The sequence below is a fragment of the Salvelinus alpinus genome, chromosome 28, assembly GCF_045679555.1.
Source record: "Salvelinus alpinus chromosome 28, SLU_Salpinus.1, whole genome shotgun sequence".
Classification (NCBI taxonomy): Eukaryota; Metazoa; Chordata; class Actinopteri; order Salmoniformes; family Salmonidae; genus Salvelinus; species Salvelinus alpinus.
This window is the reverse complement of record NC_092113.1, coordinates 36,693,121-36,717,634: the sequence shown is the minus strand read 5'-3', so window position 1 is coordinate 36,717,634 and position 24,514 is coordinate 36,693,121. Positions and strand designations below refer to the sequence as shown.

The 24,514-nt window shown below is 46.9% G+C and overlaps 1 protein-coding gene across 3 annotated transcripts in view; it reads right to left on the bottom strand.

Annotated features, from left to right (window-relative positions):
• Nucleotides 1-24,514, bottom strand: part of LOC139557787 (tensin-2-like) — a 69,983-nt gene that overhangs the window by 36,070 nt on the left and 9,399 nt on the right. For all 3 annotated transcript variants that reach the window (XM_071372970.1, XM_071372969.1, XM_071372971.1), the window contains exons 2-3: nt 5,428-5,533; nt 5,157-5,194 (exon numbers count right to left, since the gene is read on the bottom strand). In XM_071372970.1, the coding sequence (XP_071229071.1) occupies nt 5,157-5,194; nt 5,428-5,533 (144 nt within the window). The remainder of the gene's footprint in view (nt 1-5,156; nt 5,195-5,427; nt 5,534-24,514) is intronic.

Sequence of the window (24,514 nt, the reverse complement as noted above, 5' to 3'; positions counted from 1 at the left end):
GAGAGCTTCAAGTTCCTTGGTCTCCACATCACTAAGGAATAATCATGATCCACACACACCAACACAGTTGTGAAGAAGGTACGACAACACCTCTTCCCCCTAAGGAGGCAGAAAATATTTGGCATGAGCCCTCAGATCCTCAAAAAGTTCTACAGCTGCACCATTGAGAGCATCTTGACTGGCTGCATCACCGCTTGGTATGGCAACTGCTTGGCATCCGACCGTAAGGAGCTACAGAGGGTAGTGCGTATGGCCCAGTACATCACCTGGGCCGAGCTCCCTGCCATCCAAGACCTCTATACCAGGCGGTGTCAAAAGAAGGCCCTAAAAATTGTCAAAGACTCAAGCCACTCAACTCATAGAGTGTTCTCTTTGCTACCGTACGGCAAGCGGTAACGATGTACCAAGTCTGGAACCAACAAGACCCTGAACAGCTTCTACCCCCAAGCCATAAGACTGATAAATAGTTAACGAAATAGCTACCCAGACTATCTGAATTTTATCCCCTGTTGCACCAACTCTTTTGACTCATCACATACAGTGGGGAGAACAAGTATTTGATACACTGCCGATTTTGCAGGTTTTCCTACTTACAAAGCATGTAGAGGTCTGTAATTTTTATCATAGGTACACTTCAACTGTGAGAGACGGAATCTAAAACAAAAATCCAGAAAATCACATTGTATGATTTTTAAGTAATTAATTTGCATTTTATTGCATGACATAAGTATTTGATCACCTACCAACCAGTAAGAATTCCGGCTCTCACAGACCTGTTAGTTTTTCTTTAAGAAGCCCTCCTGTTCTCCACTCATTACCTGTATTAACTGCACCTGTTTGAACTCGTTACCTGTATAAAAGACACCTGTCCACACACTCAATCAAACAGACTCCAACCTCTCCACAATGGCCAAGACCAGAGAGCTGTGTAAGGACATCAGGGATAAAATTGTAGACCTGCACAAGGCTGGGATGGGCTACAGGACAATAGGCAAGCAGCTTGGTGAGAAGGCAACAACTGTTGGCGCAATTATTAGAAAATAGAAGAAAATAGAAGAAGTTCAAGATGATGGTCAATCACCCTCGGTCTGGGGCTCCATGCAAGATCTCACCTCGTGGGGCATCAATGATCATGAGGAAGGTGAGGGATCAGCCCAGAACTACACGGCAGGACCTGGTCAATGACCTGAAGAGAGCTGGGACCACAGTCTCAAAGAAAACCATTAGTAACACACTACGCCGTCATGGATTAAAATCCTGCAGCGCACACAAGGTCCCCCTGCTCAAGCAGGCGCATGTCCAGGCCCGTCTGAAGTTTGCCAATGACCATCTGGATGATCCAGAGGAGGAATGGGAGAAGGTCATGTGGTTTGATGATTCAAAAATAGAGCTTTTTGGTCTAAACTCCACTCGCCGTGTTTGGAGGAAGAAGAAGGATGAGTACAACCCCAAGAACACCATCCCAACCGTGAAGCATGGAGGTGGAAACATCATTCTTTGGGGATGCTTTTCTGCAAAGGGGACAGGACGACTGCACCGTATTGAGGGGAGGATGGATGGGGCCATGTATTGCGAGATCTTAGCCAACAACCTCCTTCCCTCAGTAAGAGCATTGATGATGGGTCGTGGCTGGGTCTTCCAGCATGACAACGACCCGAAACACACAGCCAGGGCAACTAAGGAGTGGCTCCGTAAGAAGTATCTCAAGGTCCTGGAGTGGCCTAGCCAGTCTCCAGACCTGAACCCAATAGAAAATCTTTGGAGGGAGCTGAAAGTCCGTATTGCCCAGCGACAGCCCCGAAACCTGAAGGATTTGGAGAAGGTCTGTATGGAGGAGTGGGCCAAAATCCCTGCTGCAGTGTGTGCAAACCTGGTCAAGAACTACAGGAAACGTATGATCTCTGTAATTGCAAACAAAGGATTCTGTACCAAATATTAAGTTCTGCTTTTCTGATGTATCAAATACTTATGTCATGCAATAAAATGCTAATTAATTACTTAAAAATCATACAATGTGATTTTCGGGATTTTTGTTTTAGATTCCGTCTCTCACAGTTGAAGTGTACCTATGATAAAAATTACAGACCTCTACATGCTTTGTAAGTAGGAAAATCGGCAAAATCGGCAGTGTATCAAATACTTGTTCTCCCCACTGTACGCTGCTGCTACTGCTTATTATCTATCCTGTTGCCTAGTCACTTTGTCCCTACCCATACAGTATCTACATATCTACCTCAAGTACCACGTACCCCTCCACATCGACTCGGTACTGGTGCCCTGTATATATAGCCAAGTTATCGTTACTCATTGTGTATTTATTCCTTGTGCTATTTTTTTCTCTCTGCGTTGTTGGGAAGGGCCCCTAAGTAAGCATTTCACTGTTAGTCTACACCTGTTGTTTACGAAGCATGTGACATATTCAATTTGATTTGTTTCGATTTTTTACTTTGTCACAAGGCTTATAGCAACACTTGTCTGTAAAAGGTTGTCAATTTAGTCATAATGACAGTACAGGGGTTCACAGATGCCTAGTGAATGAGGATTCCTCCAGATTCATGGAGAAAGAACGTGACAGGAAACGGAGGTATTACATACCCAACTAAGACGCTCAGGATCAAAGTGAAAAGCAGCCAAATATGATCAAGGTCTTGAAGAGAACAGCCTAACAGTGTTCAAGGTCTTGAAGAGAACAGCCTAACAGTGTTCAAGGTCTTGTAGAGAACAGCCTAACAGTGTTCAAGGTCTTGTAGAGAACAGCCTAACAGTGTTCAAGGTCTTGTAGAGAACAGCCTAACAGTGTTCAAGGTCTTGTAGAGAACAGCCTAACAGTGTTCAAGGTCTTGAAGAGAACAGCCTAACAGTGTTCAAGGTCTTGTAGAGAACAGCCTAACAGTGTTCAAGGTCTTGTAGAGAACAGCCTAACAGTGTTCAAGGTCTTGTAGAGAACAGCCTAACAGTGTTCAAGGTCTTGTAGAGAACAGCCTAACAGTGTTCAAGGTCTTGTAGAGAACAGCCTAACAGTGTGCAAGGTCTTGTAGAGAACAGCCTAACAGTGTTCATGGTCTTGTAGAGAGCAGCCTAACAGTGTTCAAGGTCTTGTAGAGAACAGCCTAACAGTGTTCATGGTCTTGTAGAGAGCAGCCTAACAGTGATCAAGGTCTTGTAGAGAGCAGCCTAACAGTGTTCAAGGTCTTGAAGAGAACAGCCTAACAGTGTTGAAGGTCTTGAAGAGAACAGCCTAACAGTGATCAAGGTCTTGTAGAGAACAGCCTAACAGTGTTCAAGGTCTTGTAGAGAACAGCCTAACAGTGTTCAAGGTCTTGAAGAGAACAGCCTAACAGTGTTCAAGGTCTTGTAGAGAACAGCCTAACAGTGATCAAGGTCTTGTAGAGAACAGCCTAACAGTGTTCAAGGTCTTGTAGAGAACAGCCTAACAGTGTTCAAGGTCTTGTTCTAATTACAGAAAACAAGGTGAACACAACAAGATCTGGCCAGAAACTGACCTGCAAGCTCAGGTCAAGCTCTCAGAACACGATGTTTCTCTCTCCCTCTGTTCATATGTCTCCCTCTCTCTCTTTCATTCTCAATGACTGTGGTAAAGCTAAGGTTATTAAAATAGCCTCTATTGACTAGCATAACATAGGGGCTTTTTATTGAAATCAGACAGATTTTCATGGACAATAATTTATAAAACCCTCAAGGCCAGACGGATGTTGTAGCATGTGTATTTTCAGATTGTGTTTGCACTTCTGCTTGTGGTTTCAATGAGCCCCAGGCAGCTCCCTTGGATCAGAGCTTCCTAAATCCCAACCTTTCATGGTTGAGCCCCCTCAGCACTGGCTCTTAAGGCCAGTTGAGAGGCCAGAGTCCCACACCCCCAGAGGCTGGCCTGGCCTCTCCCTTCCTGGGCAGGACCGATGGCTATCACTGCCGGGACATTGCATCGGCCACCACCAGTCAACAGCCCACCCTCAGCTATGCAGCTATCATTTCCAGATCCCAACACATCCAGGCCAGGCCACAAACAACCGAGCCTATACAAAACACAACCAGGTCACAAACAACCGAGCCTATACAAAACACAACCAGGTCACAAACAACTGAGCCTATACAAAAGACAACCAGGCCACAAACAACCGAGCCTATACAAAACACAACCTGGCCACAAACAACTGAGCCTATACAAAACACAACCAGGCCACAAACAACTGAGCCTATACAAAAGACAACCAGGCCACAAACAACCGAGCCTATACAAAACACAACCTGGCCACAAACAACTGAGCCTATACAAAAGACAACCAGGCCACAAACAACCGAGCCTATACAAAACACAACCAGGTCACAAACAACTGAGCCTATACAAAAGACAACCAGGCCACAAACAACCGAGCCTATACAAAACACAACCAGGTCACAAACAACCGAGCCTATACAAAACACAACCAGGTCACAAACAACAGAGCCCAAACAGAACACAACAGTGTGGAAATAGTATCTTCCTGACCAACAGCATTGTTTTGAGGAAACAGAGCCAGGGCTTTACAATCCACAGAACAAGAGTGACCTACATACTATGCCAGGTCTACTGCAGACCATTTCGTGCCCATTCCTTGATAGAAATCTTCAAAGATTAAACTAATATTAAAAAACCAACTGGCTATGGATTTGTATTGGTTTGCTACTTTTCAAACCCATCCCCTTATCCTCTAGGGCTATTTCCTCAAATGGAAATAGATGGTACGAAGACTGGAAAGCAATCTCTGCCACATGCCTTCTTCCATAACGCATGGCGCCAGCCGCTGCAGTCTGCCAAGTCTCTGCCTGCCCCTGGCCAAAGCTGGGCATCAATGACCCTTTCAAATGGGGCTTGGGTGCAGTCGGTCACATCAATGGCTACTAGCTCATAGCAGGGACAGGGAGGGTACACTCTTAGAGAAAAGGATTCCAAAACGGTTCTTTGGCTGTCCCTATAGAAGTAACCTTTTTGGTTCCAGGTAGAACTCTTTCTGGTTCCATGTATAACAGTGGAAAGGGTTCTACCTGGAACCAAAAAGGGTTCTTCAAAGGGGACAGCTCTTGGTAGCACCTTTTTTTCTAAGAGTGTAGAATAAGTTGGGTAAGTTACGCAGGAGTGAATCGGTTTGGAGTCTTACCTTTGCCTCGCATTTCTTGTGAGTGGCTGTTTTACACACTGGAGAGAGAAGGATGGCAACAGAGAGGGTGGGGAGACAGAAGGGAAGCATTAGTCAGGTTAATTTGGTGTATTCTATGTAGCATGTTAGCTGGTCTGAGGGTCCTTGACATCTCACTCCTTGACAGCTAAACTGTATCCTCTATGGAGGAAGAGGGTGGAGAGAGAGAGAGAGAGAGAGAGAGAGAGAGAGAGAGAGAGAGAGAGAGAGAGAGAGAGAGAGAGAGACTCACCTCGGCAAAAGGACCCCGTGTTGTCCACACTCTGACGACACACCCCACACTGACGGTTCTTCTTAAAGGTCTTCTCCTTGAAGACATGGGGCTCCCCCTTCCCTGTCTACCAACACACAGGTACACACACAGTCAGAAACCCAGTACGTAGGGAGTAGCAAGCACACACTAGAGGATTCTTGGTGTGTTTGAGTGACAGGAGCTTTGCTGTCAGGTGTTTTTTCTGCTCCAGAACCTCTAGATGGTTGGTTGTGTAACGGAGGTAATCCTTCTAGTAACACGCCCATGATCCTACTGTGTTTCACAACATGAACTTGGCTATAAACATGAGGTGCATGTCTCATGGCATGGTAACTAAGAACATGTCAACACGGGAACACATGGTTGCTCTGCTCTTACACACACAGACACACACACCCCTCTCTCTGACTCATGAACTAAGGTAAGAAACAGAAGTAAAAAAGACACCCACTCAGGTATACTGAGGACAAATCCACCAGCTAATGTAAATCCTCAGAAGTGGCCACGCATGTCCGTGTGTCCTTGTCCGTGTGTCCATGTCTGTGTGTCCCTGTCCGTGTGTCCATGTCCGTGTGTCCCTGTCCGTGTGTCCCTGTCCGTGTGTCCGTGTCCGTGTGTCCGTGTCCGTGTGTCCCTGTCCGTGTGTCCATGTCCGTGTGTCCCTGTCCGTGTGTCCCTGTCCGTGTGTCCGTGTCCGTGTGTCCGTGTCCGTGTGTCCCTGTCCGTGTGTCCCTGTCCGTGTGTCCATGTCCGTGTGTCCCTGTCCGTGTGTCCATGTCCGTGTGTCCATGTCCGTGTGTCCCTGTCCGTGTGTCCCTGTCCGTGTGTCCATGTCCGTGTGTCCCTGTCCCTGTCCGTGTGTCCATGTCCGTGTGTCCCTGTCCGTGTGTCCCTGTCCGTGTGTCCGTGTGTCCCTGTCCGTGTGTCCCTGTCTGTGTGTCCATGTCCGTGTGTCCCTGTCCGTGTGTCCGTGTGTCCCTGTCCGTGTGTCCCTGTCCGTGTGTCCGTGTGTCCATGTCCGTGTGTCCATGTCCGTGTGTCCCTGTCCGTGTGTCCCTGTCCGTGTGTCCGTGTGTCCCTGTCCGTGTGTCCCTGTCCGTGTGTCCCTGTCTGTGTGTCCCTGTCCGTGTGTCCGTGTGTCCCTGTCCGTGTGTCCCTGTCCGTGTGTCCGTGTGTCCATGTCCGTGTGTCCCTGTCCGTGTGTCCCTGTCCGTGTGTCCCTGTCTGTGTGTCCATGTCCGTGTGTCCCTGTCCGTGTGTCCCTGTCCGTGTGTCCGTGTGTCCCTGTCCGTGTGTCCCTGTCCGTGTGTCCGTGTGTCCATGTCCGTGTGTCCCTGTCCGTGTGTCCCTGTCCGTGTGTCCCTGTCCGTGTGTCCCTGTCTGTGTGTCCATGTCCGTGTGTCCCTGTCCGTGTGTCCCTGTCCGTGTTTCCGTGTGTCCCTGTCTGTGTGTCCCTGTCCGTGTGTCCGTGTGTCCATGTCCGTGTGTCCCTGTCCGTGTGTCCGTGTGTCCCTGTCCGTGTGTCCCTGTCCGTGTGTCCGTGTGTCCCTGTCCGTGTGTCCCTGTCCGTGTGTCCCTGTCCGTGTGTCCGTGTGTCCCTGTCTGTGTGTCCCTGTCCGTGTGTCCGTGTGTCCCTGTCTGTGTGTCCCTGTCCATGTCAGTACACTCTATTTACCGCCTCAAAGCCAGTCTGTTTTCATTAGTCTGCAAATCAGACTGATAAACATGAAGAACCTTTGTAACTGCGGAGTGTGTTCTCCCTCTTCAATAAAAGGGCTGTTTGCACACTTTCCCAATCTCCTCTTCCGCTACGACTGGGAACTATTTGGACAGCTGACATGAGACTGTGCTTATCATGTTCACTACGCCACTGTGTGGACACCAGGACAGGCACCATCCGCCTGCCTCACCATCCCCATCCACGGCCTCCCTCACCACTGACCCCAAGCATGCCAGGCATGAGACTAAACCCCTGGCTCTCTGACAACTAATTGTCTGTTTGTCTGTCTGCCACCATGAAGTGGACGGGGAACACAGTTTAAATAGAGACAGTGATTAACTGCAAGCCGATCATTGCGTGTGAGTAAAATACTGTGGTCAGTTTCACAGACTGGGCGTGGTTTCGCAACATTTCTGCGTAGGACACGATCACCACCTGGCAGACAGACAGACAGACAGACTGCAGCTCCTGCATACTCTGGCACAGGAGGTTGATGTCACCTTAATTGGGGAGGACAGGCTCGTGGTAATGGCTGGAGCAGAATGGTTGGAATGGTATCAAATACATCAAACCCATGGTTTCCATGATTTCCATGTATTTGATGCCATTCCATTCGCTCCGTTCCAGCCATTATTATGAGCCGTTTCCCGCTCAGCAGCCTCCTGTGTACCACGGGTTGCGTTCACAAAGGTGCAATGTACTGACTGTCGCAGAGATAAAAAGCTGACACGATTCCTTACTTTACTTTTCAGAGAGAGATCTCTGTAATTGGAACATTTCACAGCATTGTGCCATATTGAATGTGGCTCTGGATACTGACATAAGCACCAAGTCTAGGTCCAAAAAGCTTCTTAACAGCTTCTACCCCCAAGCCATAAGACTCCTGAACAGCTAATCAAATGGCTACCCGGACTATTTGCATTGTCCCCCCCACCCCCATTTTTACGCTGTTGCTTCTCTCTGTTTATTATCTATGTATAGTCACTTTACCCCAACCTACATGTACATACTACCTCAATTACCTTGACTAACCACACATTGACTCTGTACCGGTACCCCCTCTATGTAGCCTTGCTACTGTTATTTTATTGTTGCTCCTTAATTATTTGTTATTTTTCTATTTAAATTTTTAATTGTATTTGTTTTTTGCTTCAGTTTATTTTAGTAAATACTTTCTTGACACTTTTTTTCTTAAAACGGCATTGTTGGATAAGGGCTTGTAAGTAAGCATTTCACTGAGATGTGAGGAGAGGAGGGAGGAAAAGAGAGATGTGAGGAGAGGGGGGAGGAAAAGAGAGATGTGAGGAGAGGAGGGAGGAAAAGAGAGATGTGAGGAGAGGGGGAGGAAAAGAGAGATGTGAGGAGAGGGGGGAGGAAAAGAGAGATGTGAGGAGAGGAGGGAGGAAAAGAGAGATGTGAGGAGAGGAGGGAGGAAAAGAGAGATGTGAGAAGAGGAGGGAGGAAAAGAGAGATGTGAGGAGAGGGGGGAGGAAAAGAGAGATGTGAGGAGAGGGGGGGGAAAGAGAGATGTGAGGAGAGGAGGGAGGAAAAGAGAGATGTGAGGAGAGGGGGGGGGAAAGAGAGATGTGAGGAGAGGAGGGAGGGAGGGAGGGAAGAAAAGAGAGATGTGAGGAGAGGAGGGAGGAAAAGAGATATGTGAGGAGAGGGGGAGGAAAAGAGAGATGTGAGGAGAGGGGGAGGAAAAGAGAGATGTGAGGAGAGGAGGGAGGAAAAGAGAGATGTGAGGAGAGGAGGGAGGAGAAGAGAGATGTGCGGAGAGGAGGGAGGAAAAGAGAGATGTGAGGAGAGGAGGGAGGAAAAGAGAGATGTGAGGAGAGGAGGGAGGAAAAGAGAGATGTGAGGAGAGGGGGAGGAAAAGAGAGATGTGAGGAGAGGGGGGAGGAAAAGAGAGATGTGAGGAGAGGAGGGAGGAAAAGAGAGATGTGAGGAGAGGGGGAGGAAAAGAGAGATGTGAGGAGAGGGGGGAGGAAAAGAGAGATGTGAGGAGAGGAGGGAGGAAAAGAGAGATGTGAGGAGAGGAGGGAGGAAAAGAGAGATGTGAAAAGAGGAGGGAGGAAAAGAGAGATGTGAGGAGAGGGGGGAGGAAAAGAGAGATGTGAGGAGAGGGGGGGGGAAAGAGAGATGTGAGGAGAGGAGGGAGGAAAAGAGAGATGTGAGGAGAGGGGGGAGGAAAAGAGAGATGTGAGGAGAGGAGGGAGGGAGGGAGGGAAGAAAAGAGAGATGTGAGGAGAGGAGGGAGGAAAAGAGAGATGTGAGGAGAGGGGGAGGAAAAGTGAGATGTGAGGAGAGGGGGAGGAAAAGAGAGATGTGAGGAGAGGAGGGAGGAAAAGAGAGATGTGAGGAGAGGAGGGAGGAAAAGAGAGATGTGAGGAGAGGGGGAGGAAAAGAGAGATGTCAGGAGAGGGGGGAGGAAAAGAGAGATGTGAGGAGAGGAGGGAGGAAAAGAGAGATGTGAGGAGAGGGGGAGGAAAAGAGAGATGTGAGGAGAGGAGGGAGGAAAAGAGAGATGTGAGGAGAGGAGGGAGGAGAAGAGAGATGTGAGGAGAGGAGGGAGGAAAAGAGAGATGTGAGGAGAGGAGGGAGGAGAAGAGAGATGTGCGGAGAGGAGGGAGGAAAAGAGAGATGTGAGGAGAGGGGGGAGGAAAAGAGAGATGTGAGGAGAGGAGGGAGGAAAAGAGAGATGTGAGGAGAGGGGGAGGAAAAGAGAGATGTGAGGAGAGGGGGGAGGAAAAGAGAGATGTGAGGAGAGGAGGGAGGAAAAGAGAGATGTGAGGAGAGGAGGAGGAAAAGAGAGATGTGAGGAGAGGGGGGAGGAAAAGAGAGATGTGAGGAGAGGGGGGGGGAAAGAGAGATGTGAGGAGAGGAGGGAGGAAAAGAGAGATGTGAGGAGAGGGGGGAGGAAAAGAGAGATGTGAGGAGAGGAGGGAGGGAGGGAAGAAAAGAGAGATGTGAGGAGAGGAGGGAGGAAAAGAGAGATGTGAGGAGAGGGGGAGGAAAAGAGAGATGTGAGGAGAGGGGGAGGAAAAGAGAGATGTGAGGAGAGGAGGGAGGAAAAGAGAGATGTGAGGAGAGGGGGAGGAAAAGAGAGATGTGAGGAGAGGAGGGAGGAAAAGAGAGATGTGAGGAGAGGAGGGAGGAAAAGAGAGATGTGAGGAGAGGGGGAGGAAAAGAGAGATGTGAGGAGAGGGGGGAGGAAAAGAGAGATGTGAGGAGAGGAGGGAGGAAAAGAGAGATGTGAGGAGAGGGGGGAGGAAAAGAGAGATGTGAGGAGAGGGGGGAGGAAAAGAGAGATGTGAGGAGAGGAGGGAGGAAAAGAGAGATGTGAGGAGAGGGGGGAGGAAAAGAGAGATGTGAGGAGAGGAGGGAGGAAAAGAGAGATGTGAGGAGAGGAGGGAGGAAAAGAGAGATGTGAGGAGAGGGGGGGGGAAGAGAGATGTGAGGAGAGGAGGGAGGAAAAGAGAGATGTGAGGAGAGGGGGGAGGAAAAGAGAGATGTGAGGAGAGGAGGGAGGGAGGGAGGGAAGAAAAGAGAGATGTGAGGAGAGGAGGGAGGAAAAGAGAGATGTGAGGAGAGGGGGGAGGAAAAGAGAGATGTGAGGAGAGGAGGGAGGAAAAGAGAGATGTGAGGAGAGGAGGGAGGAAAAGAGAGATGTGAGGAGAGGGGGGAGGAAAAGAGAGATGTGAGGAGAGGGGGGAGGAAAAGAGAGATGTGAGGAGAGGAGGGAGGGAGGGAGGGAAGAAAAGAGAGATGTGAGGAGAGGGGGGAGGAAAAGAGAGATGAGAGAAGAGGGGGGAGGAAAAGAGAGATGAGAGAAGAGGGGGGAGGAAAAGAGAGATGAGAGGAGAGGAGGGAGGGAGGGAGGGAAGAAAAGAGAGATGTGAGGAGAGGGGGGAGGAAAAGAGAGATGTGGGGGGAGGAAAGAGAGATGTGGGGGGAGGAAAAGAGAGATGTGCGGAGAGGGCGGAGGAAAAGAGAGATGTGAGGAGAGGGGGGAGGAAAAGAGAGATGTGAGGAGAGGAGGGAGGAAAAGAGAGATGTGAGGAGAGGAGGGAGGAAAAGAGAGATGTGAGGAGAGGGGGGAGGAAAAGAGAGATGTGAGGAGAGGGGGGAGGAAAAGAGAGATGTGAGGAGAGGAGGGAGGAAAAGAGAGATGTGAGGAGAGGAGGGAGGGAGGAAATAGTAGTAGCAGCTGCACTTTGATAAATAACATCACCATAATCAAGAACAGATAAAAAAGGTTTACTGAATAATCTGCTTCCTACTGCTTAGAGAAAGACAGAATCTGTTTCTGTAGAAAAAGCTAACTTTAAATCTTCGCTTCTTAACCAGCTCATCCATATGTTTTTTAAACATCAAATCCATATCAATCCAAATCCAAACCCTGATTGGTTTACATTCAATATACATTTCTCAGATAAAAACAAGCAAAGTTGTACATTTACCAAGGATTCTAAAATCTTAACTAGACAAGGAAGCTTTGAAATGGGGCGATAATGATTAAGATCACTACTATACCCGTCGTTGGCTACATCCTTGTGGCTTTTAAACCTTGACTAGGACAAAGGATTGGCTACATCCTTGTGGTTTTTAAACCTTGACTAGGACAAAGGATTGGCTACATCCTTGTGGCTTTTAAACCTTGACTAGGACAAAGGATTGGCTACATCCTTGTGGCTTTTAAACCTTGACTAGGACAAAGGATTGGCTACATCCTTGTGGCTTTTAAACCTTGACTAGGACAAAGGATTGGCTACATCCTTGTGGCTTTTAAACCTTGACTAGGACAAAGGATTGGCTACATCCTTGTGGCTTTTAAACCTTGACTAGGACAAAGGATTGGCTACATCCTTGTGGCTTTTAAACCTTGACTAGGACAAAGGATTGGCTACATCCTTGTGGCTTTTAAACCTTGACTAGGACAAAGGATTGGCTACATCCTTGTGGCTTTTAAACCTTGACTAGGACAAAGGATTGGCTACATCCTTGTGGCTTTTAAGTCTCCTATTTGCTCTGGGAGAGGTCTAGGCCTATACGACCCAGAACAACATCCAGAGTCGAAGTTTACTGTGTAATCGTTGTGTTGGAATGGTCAAAGACAAGAGTTCCTGTGTCCATAGTGTCCTGATAATAGATTATAACATCCCACCGTGAGGAGAAATAGAGAAGGAAAAGAAGCCGTGGAGAAAACGGAATGCTGAGGGGGGAGGAAAAGAGAGATGTGGGGGGAGGAGGGAGGAAAAGAGAGATGTGAGGAGAGGGGGGAGATAAAGAGAGATGTGAGGAGAGGAGGGAGGAAAAGAGATGTGGGGGGAGGAAAAGTGAGATGTGAGGAGAGGGGGGAGGAAAAGAGAGATGTGAGGAGAGGAGGGAGATAAAGAGAGATGTGAGGAGAGGAGGGAGGGAGGGAGGGAAGAAAAGAGAGATGTGAGGAGAGGGGGAGGAAAAGAGAGATGTGAGGAGAGGGGGGAGGAAAAGAGAAATGTGAGGAGAGGGGGGAGGAAAAGAGAGATGTGAGGAGAGGAGGGAGGGAGGGAGGGAAGAAAAGAGAGATGTGAGGAGAGGGGGAGGAAAAGAGAGATGTGAGGAGAGGGGGGAGGAAAAGAGAGATGTGAGGAGAGGGGGGAAGAAAAGAGAGATGTGAGGAGAGGAGGGAGGGAGGGAGGGAAGAAAAGAGAGATGTGAGGAGAGGGGGAGGAAAAGAGAGATGTGCGGAGAGGGGGGAGGAAAAGAGAGATGTGAGGAGAGGAGGGAGGAAAAGAGAGATGTAGTCATTTTTATTGAACCTTTATTTTAACAGGGAAGACATATTGAGACCTAGGTCTCTTTTACAAATGTGCCCTATATAATACAATATAAATATACACATTATATGCTACGCACAAATAAAACATCACAAATCACCCCCAAAAAACGTTACATTCCTCCACAAATAAATCCCAATCAATACTTTAAATTGACCGAACGGAACCAGAACATCATGATTACACGTATTTTTAATGTGTTCCAGCAATAAGGTGCATTAAAACTAAAAACAGATTTACAAAACTCGGTGGAGACCCTCGGAACCTCAGTAGTTCACCAATCCTGTGAAGTATAGACAAGGTGTCTATACTTCAACAGCAAAGTTAGATAAGACGGAAGTTTATGAAGATGGCCTTGTAATCAAAAAGGGAGTAATGTAGAGATCTACGGGTCTTTAGCGAAGTCCAGCCAAAAATGTTGATACAGGATACAGTGCTGAGTATCAAAACTGTCACCTGTAACAAAACGAAGGGCACTACGGTACATCCAAAGGTGAAAGAGTAGTAGCAGCTGCACTTTGATAAATAACATCACCATAATCAAGAACAGATAAAAAAGGTTTACTGAATAATCTGCTTCCTACTGCTTAGAGAAATACACAATCTGTTTCTGTCGAAAAAGCTAACTTTAAATCTTCGCTTCTTAACCAGCTCATCCATATGTTTTTTAAACATCAAATCCATATCAATCCAAATCCAAACCCTGATTGGTTTACATTCAATATACACTGCTCAAACTTTTTTCTTTACATAGTTGAATGTGCTGACAAACAAAATCACACAAAAATTATCAATGGAAATCAAATTTATCAACCCATGGAGGTCTGGATTTGGAGTCACACTCAAAATTAAAGTGGAAAACCACACTACAGGCTGATCCAACTTTGATGTAATGTCCTTAAAACAAGTTATAATGAGGCTCAGTAGTGTGTGTGGCCTCCACGTGCCTGTATGACCTCCCTACAACGCCTGGGCATGCTCCTGATGAGGTGGCGGATGGTCTCCTGAGGGATCTCCTCCCAGACCTGGACTAAAGCATCCGCCAACTCCTGGACAGTCTGTGGTGCAACGTGGCGTTGGTGGATGGAGCGAGACATGATGTCCCAGATGTGCTCAATTGGATTCAGGTCTGGGGAACGGGCGGGCCAGTCCATAGCATCAATGCCTTCCTCTTGCAGGAACTGCTGACACACTCCAGCCACATGAGGTCTAGCATTGTCTTGCATTAGGAGGAACCCAGGGCCAACCGCACCAGCATATGGTCTCACAAGGGGTCTGAGGATCTCATCTCGGTAACTAATGGCAGTCAGGCTACCTCTGGCAAGCCCATGGAGGGCTGTGCGGCCCCCCAAAGAAATGCCACCCCACACCATGACTGACCCACCGCCAAACCGGTCATGCTGGAGGATGTTTCAGGCAGCAGAACGTTCTCCACAGCGTCTCCAGACTGTCACGTTTGTCACATGTGCTCAGTGTGAACCTGCTTTCATCTGTGAAGAGCACAGGGCGCCAGTGGCGAATTTGCCAATCTTGGTGTTCTCTGGCAAATGCCAAACGTCCTGCACGGTGTTGAGCTGTAAGCACAACCCCCACCTGTGGACGTCGGGCCCTCATACCACCCTCATGGAGTCTGTTTCTGACCGTTTGAGCAGACACATGCACATTTGTGGCCTGCTGGAGGTCATTTTGCAGGGCTCTGGCAGTGCTCCTCCTGCACCTCTTTGCACAAAGGCGGAGGTAGCGGTCCTGCTGCTGGGTTGTTGCCCTCCTACAGCCTCCTCCACGTCTCCTGATGTACTGGCCTGTCTCCTGGTAGCGCCTCCATGCTCTGGACACTACGCTGACAGACACAGCAAACTTCTTGCCACAGCTCGCATTGATGTGCCATCCTGGATGAGCTGCACTACCTGAGCCACTTGTGTGGGTTGTAGACTCCGTCTCATGCTACCACTAGAGTGAAAGCACCGCCAGCATTCAAAAGTGACCAAAACATCAGCCAGGAAGCATAGGAACTGAGAAGTGGTCTGTGGTCACCACCTGCAGAACCACTCCTTTATTGGGGGTGTCTTGCTAATTGCCTATAATTTCCACCTGTTGTCTATTCCATTTACACAACAGCATGTGAAATTTATTGTCAATCAGTGTTGCTTCCTAAGTGAACAGTTTGATTTCACAGAAGTGTGATTGACTTGGAGTTACATTGTGTTGTTTAAGTGTTCCCTTTATTTTTTTGAGCAGTGTACATTTCTCAGATAAAAACAAGCAAAGTTGTACATTTACCAAGGATTCGAAAATCTTAACTAGACAAGGAAGCCTTGAAATGGGGCGATAATGATTAAGATCACTACTATACCCGTCCTTATGGAGTGGCAGAACAAGAGCTGATTTCCATACTTTTGGAATATTTCCTGAGAACAATGTTGAATAAAAAATGTGTGTTATTGAACCGACAATGATGGGCGCTGCACACTTAAACAGACAAGGATCCAATTGGTCGGCTCCTGTGGATATCATGTTGTCCATTGCTAGCAAAGCATCCAGGACTTCAAAAAGAAAATATTTGACTACGATTTCTCTGATCATTCAGCAAATTTCCCCAATCAGCATCCAGCCCAATAGCATTGTGAATAGGTTTAGAAGTTCTTTCAAAGAGATAGCCAGCTAAAATAAAATGGTGATTAAATGCATCAATGATGGCATTTTTTCCGTAATGAGGCAGTGTCTGAATACATTTGTTGTGGCAGAGAGGAGGAAGTAGAACTCTTCATGGATTAGACAGTGTTCCAGAATTTAGCTGGCTTCCCAATACAATCTGAAAGAGAGGTTACATAATAAGCAGATTTAGACTTTCTGATTTGTTTTACACAATGATTCCTCAGTTCCTTACAAACTTGACAGTCTGTGTTCCTGGCCTTGACCCAAGCATTATCTCTTTTGTGAATTAGTTTTGATAATTCCAGAGTGTACCAGGATTTCAATCTACCTTTAACCCTTAATTTTTGGAAGGGAGCATGATTATCCAAAATAGTATTGAAGAATTACAACATGATGATGGCGCCGACAGAGATGGCAGCATCGCGACTAGCTCTTAGGAAACTTCGCAGTATTTCGTTTTTTTATGTACTATTTTTTACATTATTAGCTCAGTAAATGTTTTGTGTCATTACATACAGCCGGGAAGAAGTATTGGATATTAGAGGGGCGGTAACTCACCAGAGCTACCATCATTACGACCAGGATTACGACTTCCTTGGAGCAGATCCTTTGTTCCCTCTCCCCACAGAAATTGAACTTATTCCAGAGGTCGTCCCAAAACATCGCCGGTGGAGGAGAGGCACTCGAGGCGACCTGCTGGTTCGACTTAGTAGGTGCGCACACCACCCACCGCTTCCGAGTATATTACTTGCTAATGTTCAGTCTTTGGATAACAAAGTTGATAAGTTTAGAGCAAGGATTTCTTTCCAGAGAGACATCGGCACCTGTAACATACTTTGTTTCACGGAAACATGGCTCACTCAGGATACTCTGTCGGAGTCAGTAAAGCCAGCAGGATTCTCAGTACATCACGCAGACAAGAATAAATATCTCTCCGGGAAGCAGAAGTGCAGAGGGGTGCGTTTCATGATTAATGACTCATGGTGTAATTTTAGGAACATACAGGAACTCCAGTCTTTTTGTTCACCCGACCTTGAATACCTCACAATCAAATGCCGACCATATTATCTACCAAGAGAATTCTCCTCTGTCATTGCCACAGCCGTTTACATCCCCCCTCACGCCGATACCACGATGGCCCTCAAAGAACTTCACTGGACTTTATGCAAACTGGAAACCACATATCCCGAGGCTGCATTTATTGTAGTTAGGGATTTTAACAAAGCAAATTTGAGGACTAGGCTGCCAAAGTCCTATCAACATATCGATGGTACTACTCGCGCTGCTAAGACTCTCGACCATTGCTATTCAAACTTCCGGAATGCTTACAAAACCCTCCCCCGCCCTCCTTTTGGCAAATCTGACCATGACTCCATCTTCCTCCTCCCTTCCTATAGGCAGAAACTCAAACAGGAAGTACTCATGCTAAGAACTATTCAACACTGGTCAGACCAATCAGAATCCACACTCCACATTGTTTTGATCACGCGGACTGGGATATGTTCCAGGTAGATTGCAAAAATAATCTGGACTCATACACAGATACGTTGACTGAGTATATAAGGAAGTGTATAGGATATGTAGTACCCACTCTGACTATTAAAACCTACCCTAAACAGAAACTGTGGACAGATGGTAGCATTCGCGCGAAACTATAGCGCGAACAACTGCATTTAACCATGGCAAGGTGACGGGGAATATAGCATAATATAAACAGTGTAGTTATTCACTCCGCAAGGCAATCAAACAAGCCAAACGTCAGTATAGAGATAAAGTAGAGTCGCATGTTCCAGGGTCTACAGACATTCACGGACCACAAAAGTAAAACCAGCCACGTCACCGAGACCGACGTCTTGCTTCCAGACAGACTAAACACATTCTTTGCTCGCTTTGAGGATAACACAGTGCCACCGACACGGCCCGCGACCAAGGACTGTGGGCTCTCCTTCTCCATGGCTGATAAGAGTAAAAAATGTATATGTGTTAACCCTCGCAAGGCTGCAGGCCCAGACGACATCCCTAGCCGAGTCCTCAGAGCATGCACAGACCAGCTGGCTTGTGTGTTTACGGGCATATTCAATCTTTCCCTATCCCAGTCCGCAGTCCCCACATGCTTCAAGATGGCCACCATTGTTCCTGTACCCAAGAAGGCAAAGCTAACTGAACTTAATGACTATCGCCCCGTAGCACTCACCTCTGTCATCATAAAGTGCTTTGAGAGACTAGTCAAGGATCATATCACGTCTACCTTACCTGCCACCCTAGACCCACTTCAATTTGCTTACCACACCAATAGATCCACAGACAATGCAATCGCCATCACTCTGCACACTGTCCTATCCCATCTGGACAAGAGGAATACCTATGTAAGAATGCTGATAATTGACTATAGCTCAGCATTCAACACCATAGTACCCTCCAAGCTCATCAGTAAGCTCGAGTCCCTGGTTCTGAACCCCGCCGTGTGCAACTGGGTCCTGGACTTCCTGTCAGGCCGCCCCCAGGTAGTGAAGGTAGGAAACATCACCTCCACTCCGCTGATCCTCAACACTGGGGCCCCACAAGGGTGCGTGCTCAGCCCCCTCCTCCACTCCCTGTTCACCCATGACTACGTGGCCAAGCACACCTCCAACTCAATCATCAAGTTTGCAGATGACACAACAGCAGTAAGCTTGATTACCAACGATGACGAGACAGCCTACAGGGAGGAGTGTGGTGCCTGGAAAACAACCTCTCACTCAACGTCAACAAAACAAAGGAGATGATCGTGGACTTCAGGAAACAGCAGAGGGTGCACCCCCCTATCCACATCGACGGGAAACGCAGTGGAGAAGGTGGAAAGCTTCAAGTTCCTTGGCGTACACATCACTGACAAACTGAAATGGACCACCCACACAAACAGTGTGGCGAAGAAGGCGCAACAGAGCCTCTTCAACCTCAGGAGGCTAGATAAATTTGGCTTGTCACCTAAAACCCTCACAAACTTTTACAGATGCACAATTGAAAGCATCCTGTCAGGCTGTATCACCGCCTGGTACGGCAACTGCACTGCTCGCAACCACAAGCTCTCCAGAAGGTGGTTACCGGGGGCAAACTACCTGCTCTCCAGGACACCTACAGCACCCGATGTCAAAGGAAGGCCAAAAAAATCATCAAGGACATCAACCACCCGAGCCACTGCCTGTTCACCCCGCTATCATCCACAAGGCGAGGTCAGTACAGATGCATCAAAGCTGGACCCGAGAGACTGAAAAAACGCTTCTATCTCAAGGCCATCAGACTGTTAAACAGCCAACACTAGCACATTAGAGGCTGCCACTTTAAGGAATGGAACACTAGTCACTTGAATAATGTTTATATATCTGGCATTACTCTTCTCATATGTATATACTGTATTCTATACTATTCTACGGTATCTTAGCCACTTAATAATGTTTATATATCTGGCATTACTTAGCTCATATGTATATAGTGTATTTTATACTATTCTACTGTATCTTAGTCCGTTCCGCTCTGACATCACTCGTCCATATACGTACAGTTGAAGTCGGAAGTTAACATGCACTTAGGTTGGAGTCATTAAAACTCGTTTTTCAACCACTCCACACATTTCTTGTTAACAAACTATAGTTTTGGCGGGACTTTGTGCATGACACAAGTAATTTTTCCAACAATTATTTACAGACAGATTATTTCACTTATAATTTACTATATCACAATTCCAGTGGGTCAGTAGTTTACGTACACTAAGTTGACTGTCCCTTTAAACACCTTGATGTCATGGCTTCAGAAGCTTCTGTTAGGCTAATTGACATCATTTGAGTCAATTGGAGGTGTAACTGTGGATGTATTTCAAGGCCTACCTTCAAACTCAGTGCCTCTTTGCTTGACATCATGGGAAAATCAAAAGAAATCAGCCAAGACCTCAGAAAACAAATTGTAGACCTCCACAAGTCTGGTTCATCATTGGGAGCAATTTCCAAACGCCTGAAGGTACCACGTTCATCTGTACAAACAATAGTACGCAAGTATAAACACCATGGGACCATGCAGCCGTCATACCGCTCAGGAAGGAGACGCCTTCTGTCTCCTAGAGATGAACGTACTTTGGTGCGAAAAGTGCAAATCAATCCCAGAACAACAGCAAAGGACCTTGTGAAGATGCTGGAGGAAACGGGTACAAAAGTATCTATATCCACAGTAAAACGAGTCCTATATCGACATAACCTGAAAGGCCGCTCAGAAAGGAAGAAGCCACTGCTCCAAAACCTCCATAATAAAGCCAGACTACGGTTTGCAACTGCACATGGGGACAAAGATCGTACTTTTTGGAGAAATGTCCTCTGGTCTGATGAAACAAAAATAGAACTGTTTGGCCATAATGACCATCATTATGTTTGGAGGAAAAAGGGGGATGCTTGCAAGCCGAAGAACACCATCCCAACCGTGAAGCACGGGGGTGGCAACATCATGTTGTGCTTTGCTGCAGTAGGGACTGGTGCACTTCACAAAATAGATCACGTCATGAGGAAGGAAAATTATGTCGATATATTGAAGCAACATCTCAAGACATCAGTCAGGAAGTTAAAGCTTGGTAGCAAATGGGTCTTCCAAATGGACAATGACCCCAAGCATACTTTCACAGTTGTGGCAAAATGGCTTAAGGACAACAAAGACAAGGTATTGGAGAGGCCATCACAAAGCCCTGACCTCAATTCTATAGAAAATGTGTGGGCAGAACTGAAAAACCGTGTGCGAGCAAGGAGGCCTACAGACCTGACTCAGTTACACCAGCTCTGTCAGGAGGAATGGTCCAAAAATCATCCAACTTATTGTGGGAAGCTTGTGGAAGGCTACCCGAAACGTTTAACCCAAGTTAAACAATTTGAAGGCAATGCTACCAAATACTAATTGAGTATATGTAAACTTCTGACCCACTGGGAATGTGATGAAAGAATAAAAAGCTGAAATAAATCATTCTCTCTACTATTATTCTTACATTTCACATTCTTAAAATAAAGTGGTGATCCTAACTAACCTTAGACAGGGGATTTGTACTCGGATTAAATGTCAGGAATTATTACAAACTGAGTTTAAATGTATTTGGCTAAGGTGTATGTAAACTTCTGACTTCAATTGTATATAGTTTTAATTCATTCCTACTTAGATTTGTGTGTATTGGGTATATGTTGTGTAATTTGTTAGATTTGACTTATTGGATATTACTGCACTGTTGGAACTAGAAGCACAAGCATTTCGCTACACCCACAGTAACATCTGCTAATCACGTGTATATGACCAATAAAATTTTATTTTATTTTATTTGACATCTGCAAAGAAGCTGAAAAGCTAAATCAGGTTAGGTAATAGCTGAAATACAATCAAGGTCACTAAAATAAAGATAATGTAAAAAAAAAAGCCTGTTCACTGAAGTTTTTAAAGTTCCTCTTTGTGATGTCACACGGCTTTGATTTGGGTATTCTAACATCTCTAACTGTCACGCCCTGACCTTAGAGATCCTTTTTATGTCTCTATTTTGGTTGGTCAGGGCGTGAGTTGGGGTGGGCATTCTATATTTTGTTCTGTGTGTTGTATTTCTATGTGTTTGGCCTGGTATGGTTCCCAATCAGAGGCAGCTGTCAATCGTTGTCTCTGATTGAGAACCATACTTAGGTAGCCTGTTCCCACCTGTGTTTGTGGGTAGTTGTTTTCTGTTTTGTGTATTGCACCTTGCAGAACTGTTCGTTTGTCGTTTTGTTGTTTTTTGTTCAAGTATTCGTATTTATTAAAAGTATTATGAATAATTACCACGCTGCACCTTGGTCTTCTCCTTCTCCCGACGACGTTCGTTACACAAACAACGTCTTGGGTGGGGACACCAGTAGAAACATATTTCTCTGGTGTATTCGTTAAAATAAGATCAATCACCGTTTTTTTGCGGGATCTCTAGGGTTGGGCCGTATAGTTACCAGCTGGGCTAGGTTTAGATCATTACACATGTTTATTAGATTGTCTGAAGCCTGCATTTCCCAATCATAATTTAGGTCACCCAGGATAATAACTTTTTATTTAGTTAAAGAAGACAACAAACTTGTTAACTCCTTGAGTGCATAAAGGTTAGCCGAGGGAAGATGGTAGACCCCTATAACAGTTATGGATACATTTTTCCCCAGACAAACGATTAAAGATAGCAGAAAGACAAAAAAAATTGGCAAGGGAAATGGATTTCAGTCAAGATTTTTAATTTTTTAATAAAAATGGCCACTCTATCACCCTGTCTGTCAGCTCTGAACACATGATAACCTCAATATTAATATCAGAGTACAGAATGTCCCCAGAAATCCAAGTTTCAGTCAATACTATAATGTCCAGATTCGTCTGAATAGCCCAGATCTTAATGTAATCCAGTTCAGGAACTACACTCCTAATGTTCAGATGTATCAACACAAGTCCTTTACCATTTTTAAAGGCACATGGAAACTCCAACTCAAACAAGCTACGTTCAACAGGCAGTTGCAGGCCCTGTCTGATGATTGATAATGGTGTAGTTGATATGACTGTAAGATTGGTAGCTATCGTGCGACAGCCCAAACTCTCTACGTTATTTGAAAACCGAGGGGTTATTCAAGTTTATGGAATTGACATGTGAACTAAAAGCACTGAGTGAGCAGACCATAGTGGGCTTCTCTTTTGAGCCAACAACAGCAGATCTAAGAGTGGAGTTCAAACTAATGGGTAGAAGATTACAACAGGCAACACCCCTGGCAGTATAGACAACAGTAGGAAGATAACGCATAGAGGATGGGAGGTATGACCTGAGCTGGGCTTGCTCTGGAGAGGAGGGAAGAAAAGAGAGGAGGGAAGAACATATAGACTAGCGTTTCTAGTGAAACTGCTCCAACAACTTGAAAACTTGGACAGATTGAGATGTTTCAAATCAACATCCGTATCTTGGATTTCCCTCTGTCGTTACAATGTTTGTCTAACTCTCTGGGATTTTTAGGATTGTTTAGTTTACATATTTGTTGAAAAACATGCTTACATTCCTGCAATGCTCCTCGTACATTACTTCCTCTATACTAACTATTTGTTTTACAAGTTTGCAATTTTCACCAGCAGGCTATATCCCATTAACCTTCATGGTAAAGTAAGCCTAAAATGGGAATGATAACGTCTTACCTCGTCAGCCGCACAAATAGAACTTCAAACTGGGTTTAAAAAAATGCAGTCACCTGTGACAACCCCTCCTCTCTTAAAAATACCTTACAAGTACACGCCAATGAGTTTCTACCTAAAAAACAGACTATGTGTATTCAGTCAGTGTAATGAGACAAACCTTATCGTCAACTCCCTGAGTATCCCGTCTGCTCTGGAACAGCCCCCTATCCCCTCACCCCTCAGGCATCAACAGCAGTACAGCACACAAGAGGGTCCTGTTCTCTTATTTTTTGTCCTCCGGCTCAGAGAACCAGAAGTTCTTCAGTCAAAGAACCGCTTTTTGAAAAGAAAGCCCTCCCCTTCCTTCTCCCTGTTTCCCAGAAGCCCCCATAACAGAAGCTGGATTGAAGGGAGGAGCTGACATATACACACTGATGCTACACAAATTCATCCCTACATGCTTTTCTGCTCTCTTCCCCTCCAAAAATAGCTTGATATTTAGTTAACACGATGTGTATTTTGTGGCACACTCAACCAGACTGAACACACTGACCCCAGGGCCCAGGCTAAGGCCAGACCAGGGGCCCAGGGCCCAGACTAAGGTCAGACCAGGGGCCCAGGGCCCAGGCTAAGGCCAGACCAGGGGCCCAGGGCCCAGGCTAAAGCCAGACCAGGGGCACAGGGCCCAGGGTAAAGCCAGACCAGGGGCCCAGGGCCCAGGCTAAGGCCAGACCAGGGGCACAGGGCCCAGGCTAAGCCCAGACCAGGGGCCCAGGGCCCAGGCTAAAGCCAGACCAGGGGCACAGGGCCCAGACTAAAGCCAGACCAGGGGCCCATGCTAAGGTCAGACCAGGGGCACAGGGCCCAGGCTAAGGCCAGACCAGGGGCACAGGGCCCAGACTAAAGCCAGACCAGGGGCCCAGGGCCCAGGCTAAGGCCAGACCAGGGGCACAGGGCCCAGGCTAAGGTCAGACCAGGGGCCCAGGGCCCAGGCTAAGGCCAGACCAGGGGCCCAGGGCCCATGCTAAGGTCAGACCAGGGGCACAGGGCCCAGGCTAAGGCCAGACCAGGGGCCCAGGGCCCAGGCTAAGGCCAGACCAAGGGCCCAGGCTAAGGCCAGACCAGGGGCCCAGGGCCCAGGCTAAAGCCAGACCAGGGGCACAGGGCCCAGGCTAAGGCCAGACCAGGGGCACAGGGCCCAGGCTAAAGCCAGACCAGGGGCCCGGGGCCCATGCTAAGGTCAGACCAGGGGCACAGGGCCCAGGCTAAGGCCAGACCAGGGGCACAGGGCCCAGGCTAAGGCCAGACCAGGGGCCCAGGCTAAAGCCAGGGCACCTACACCACCCGATGTCACAGGAAGGCCAAAAAGATCATCAAGGACAACAACCACCCGAGACACTGCCTGTTCACCCCGCTATCATCCAGAAGGCGAGGTCAGTACAGGTGCATCAAAGCGAGGACCGAGAGACTGAAAAACCGCTTCTATCTCAAGGCCAACAGACTGTTAAACAGCCATCACTAACATTGAGTGGCTGCTGCCAACATACTGACTCATCTCTAGCCACTTTAATAATGGAATTGATGCAATAAATGTATCACTAGCCACTTTAAACAATGCCACTTTATATAATGTTTACATACCCTACATTACTCATCTCATACGTATATACTGTACGCTATACCATCTACTGCATCTTGCCTATGCCGTTCG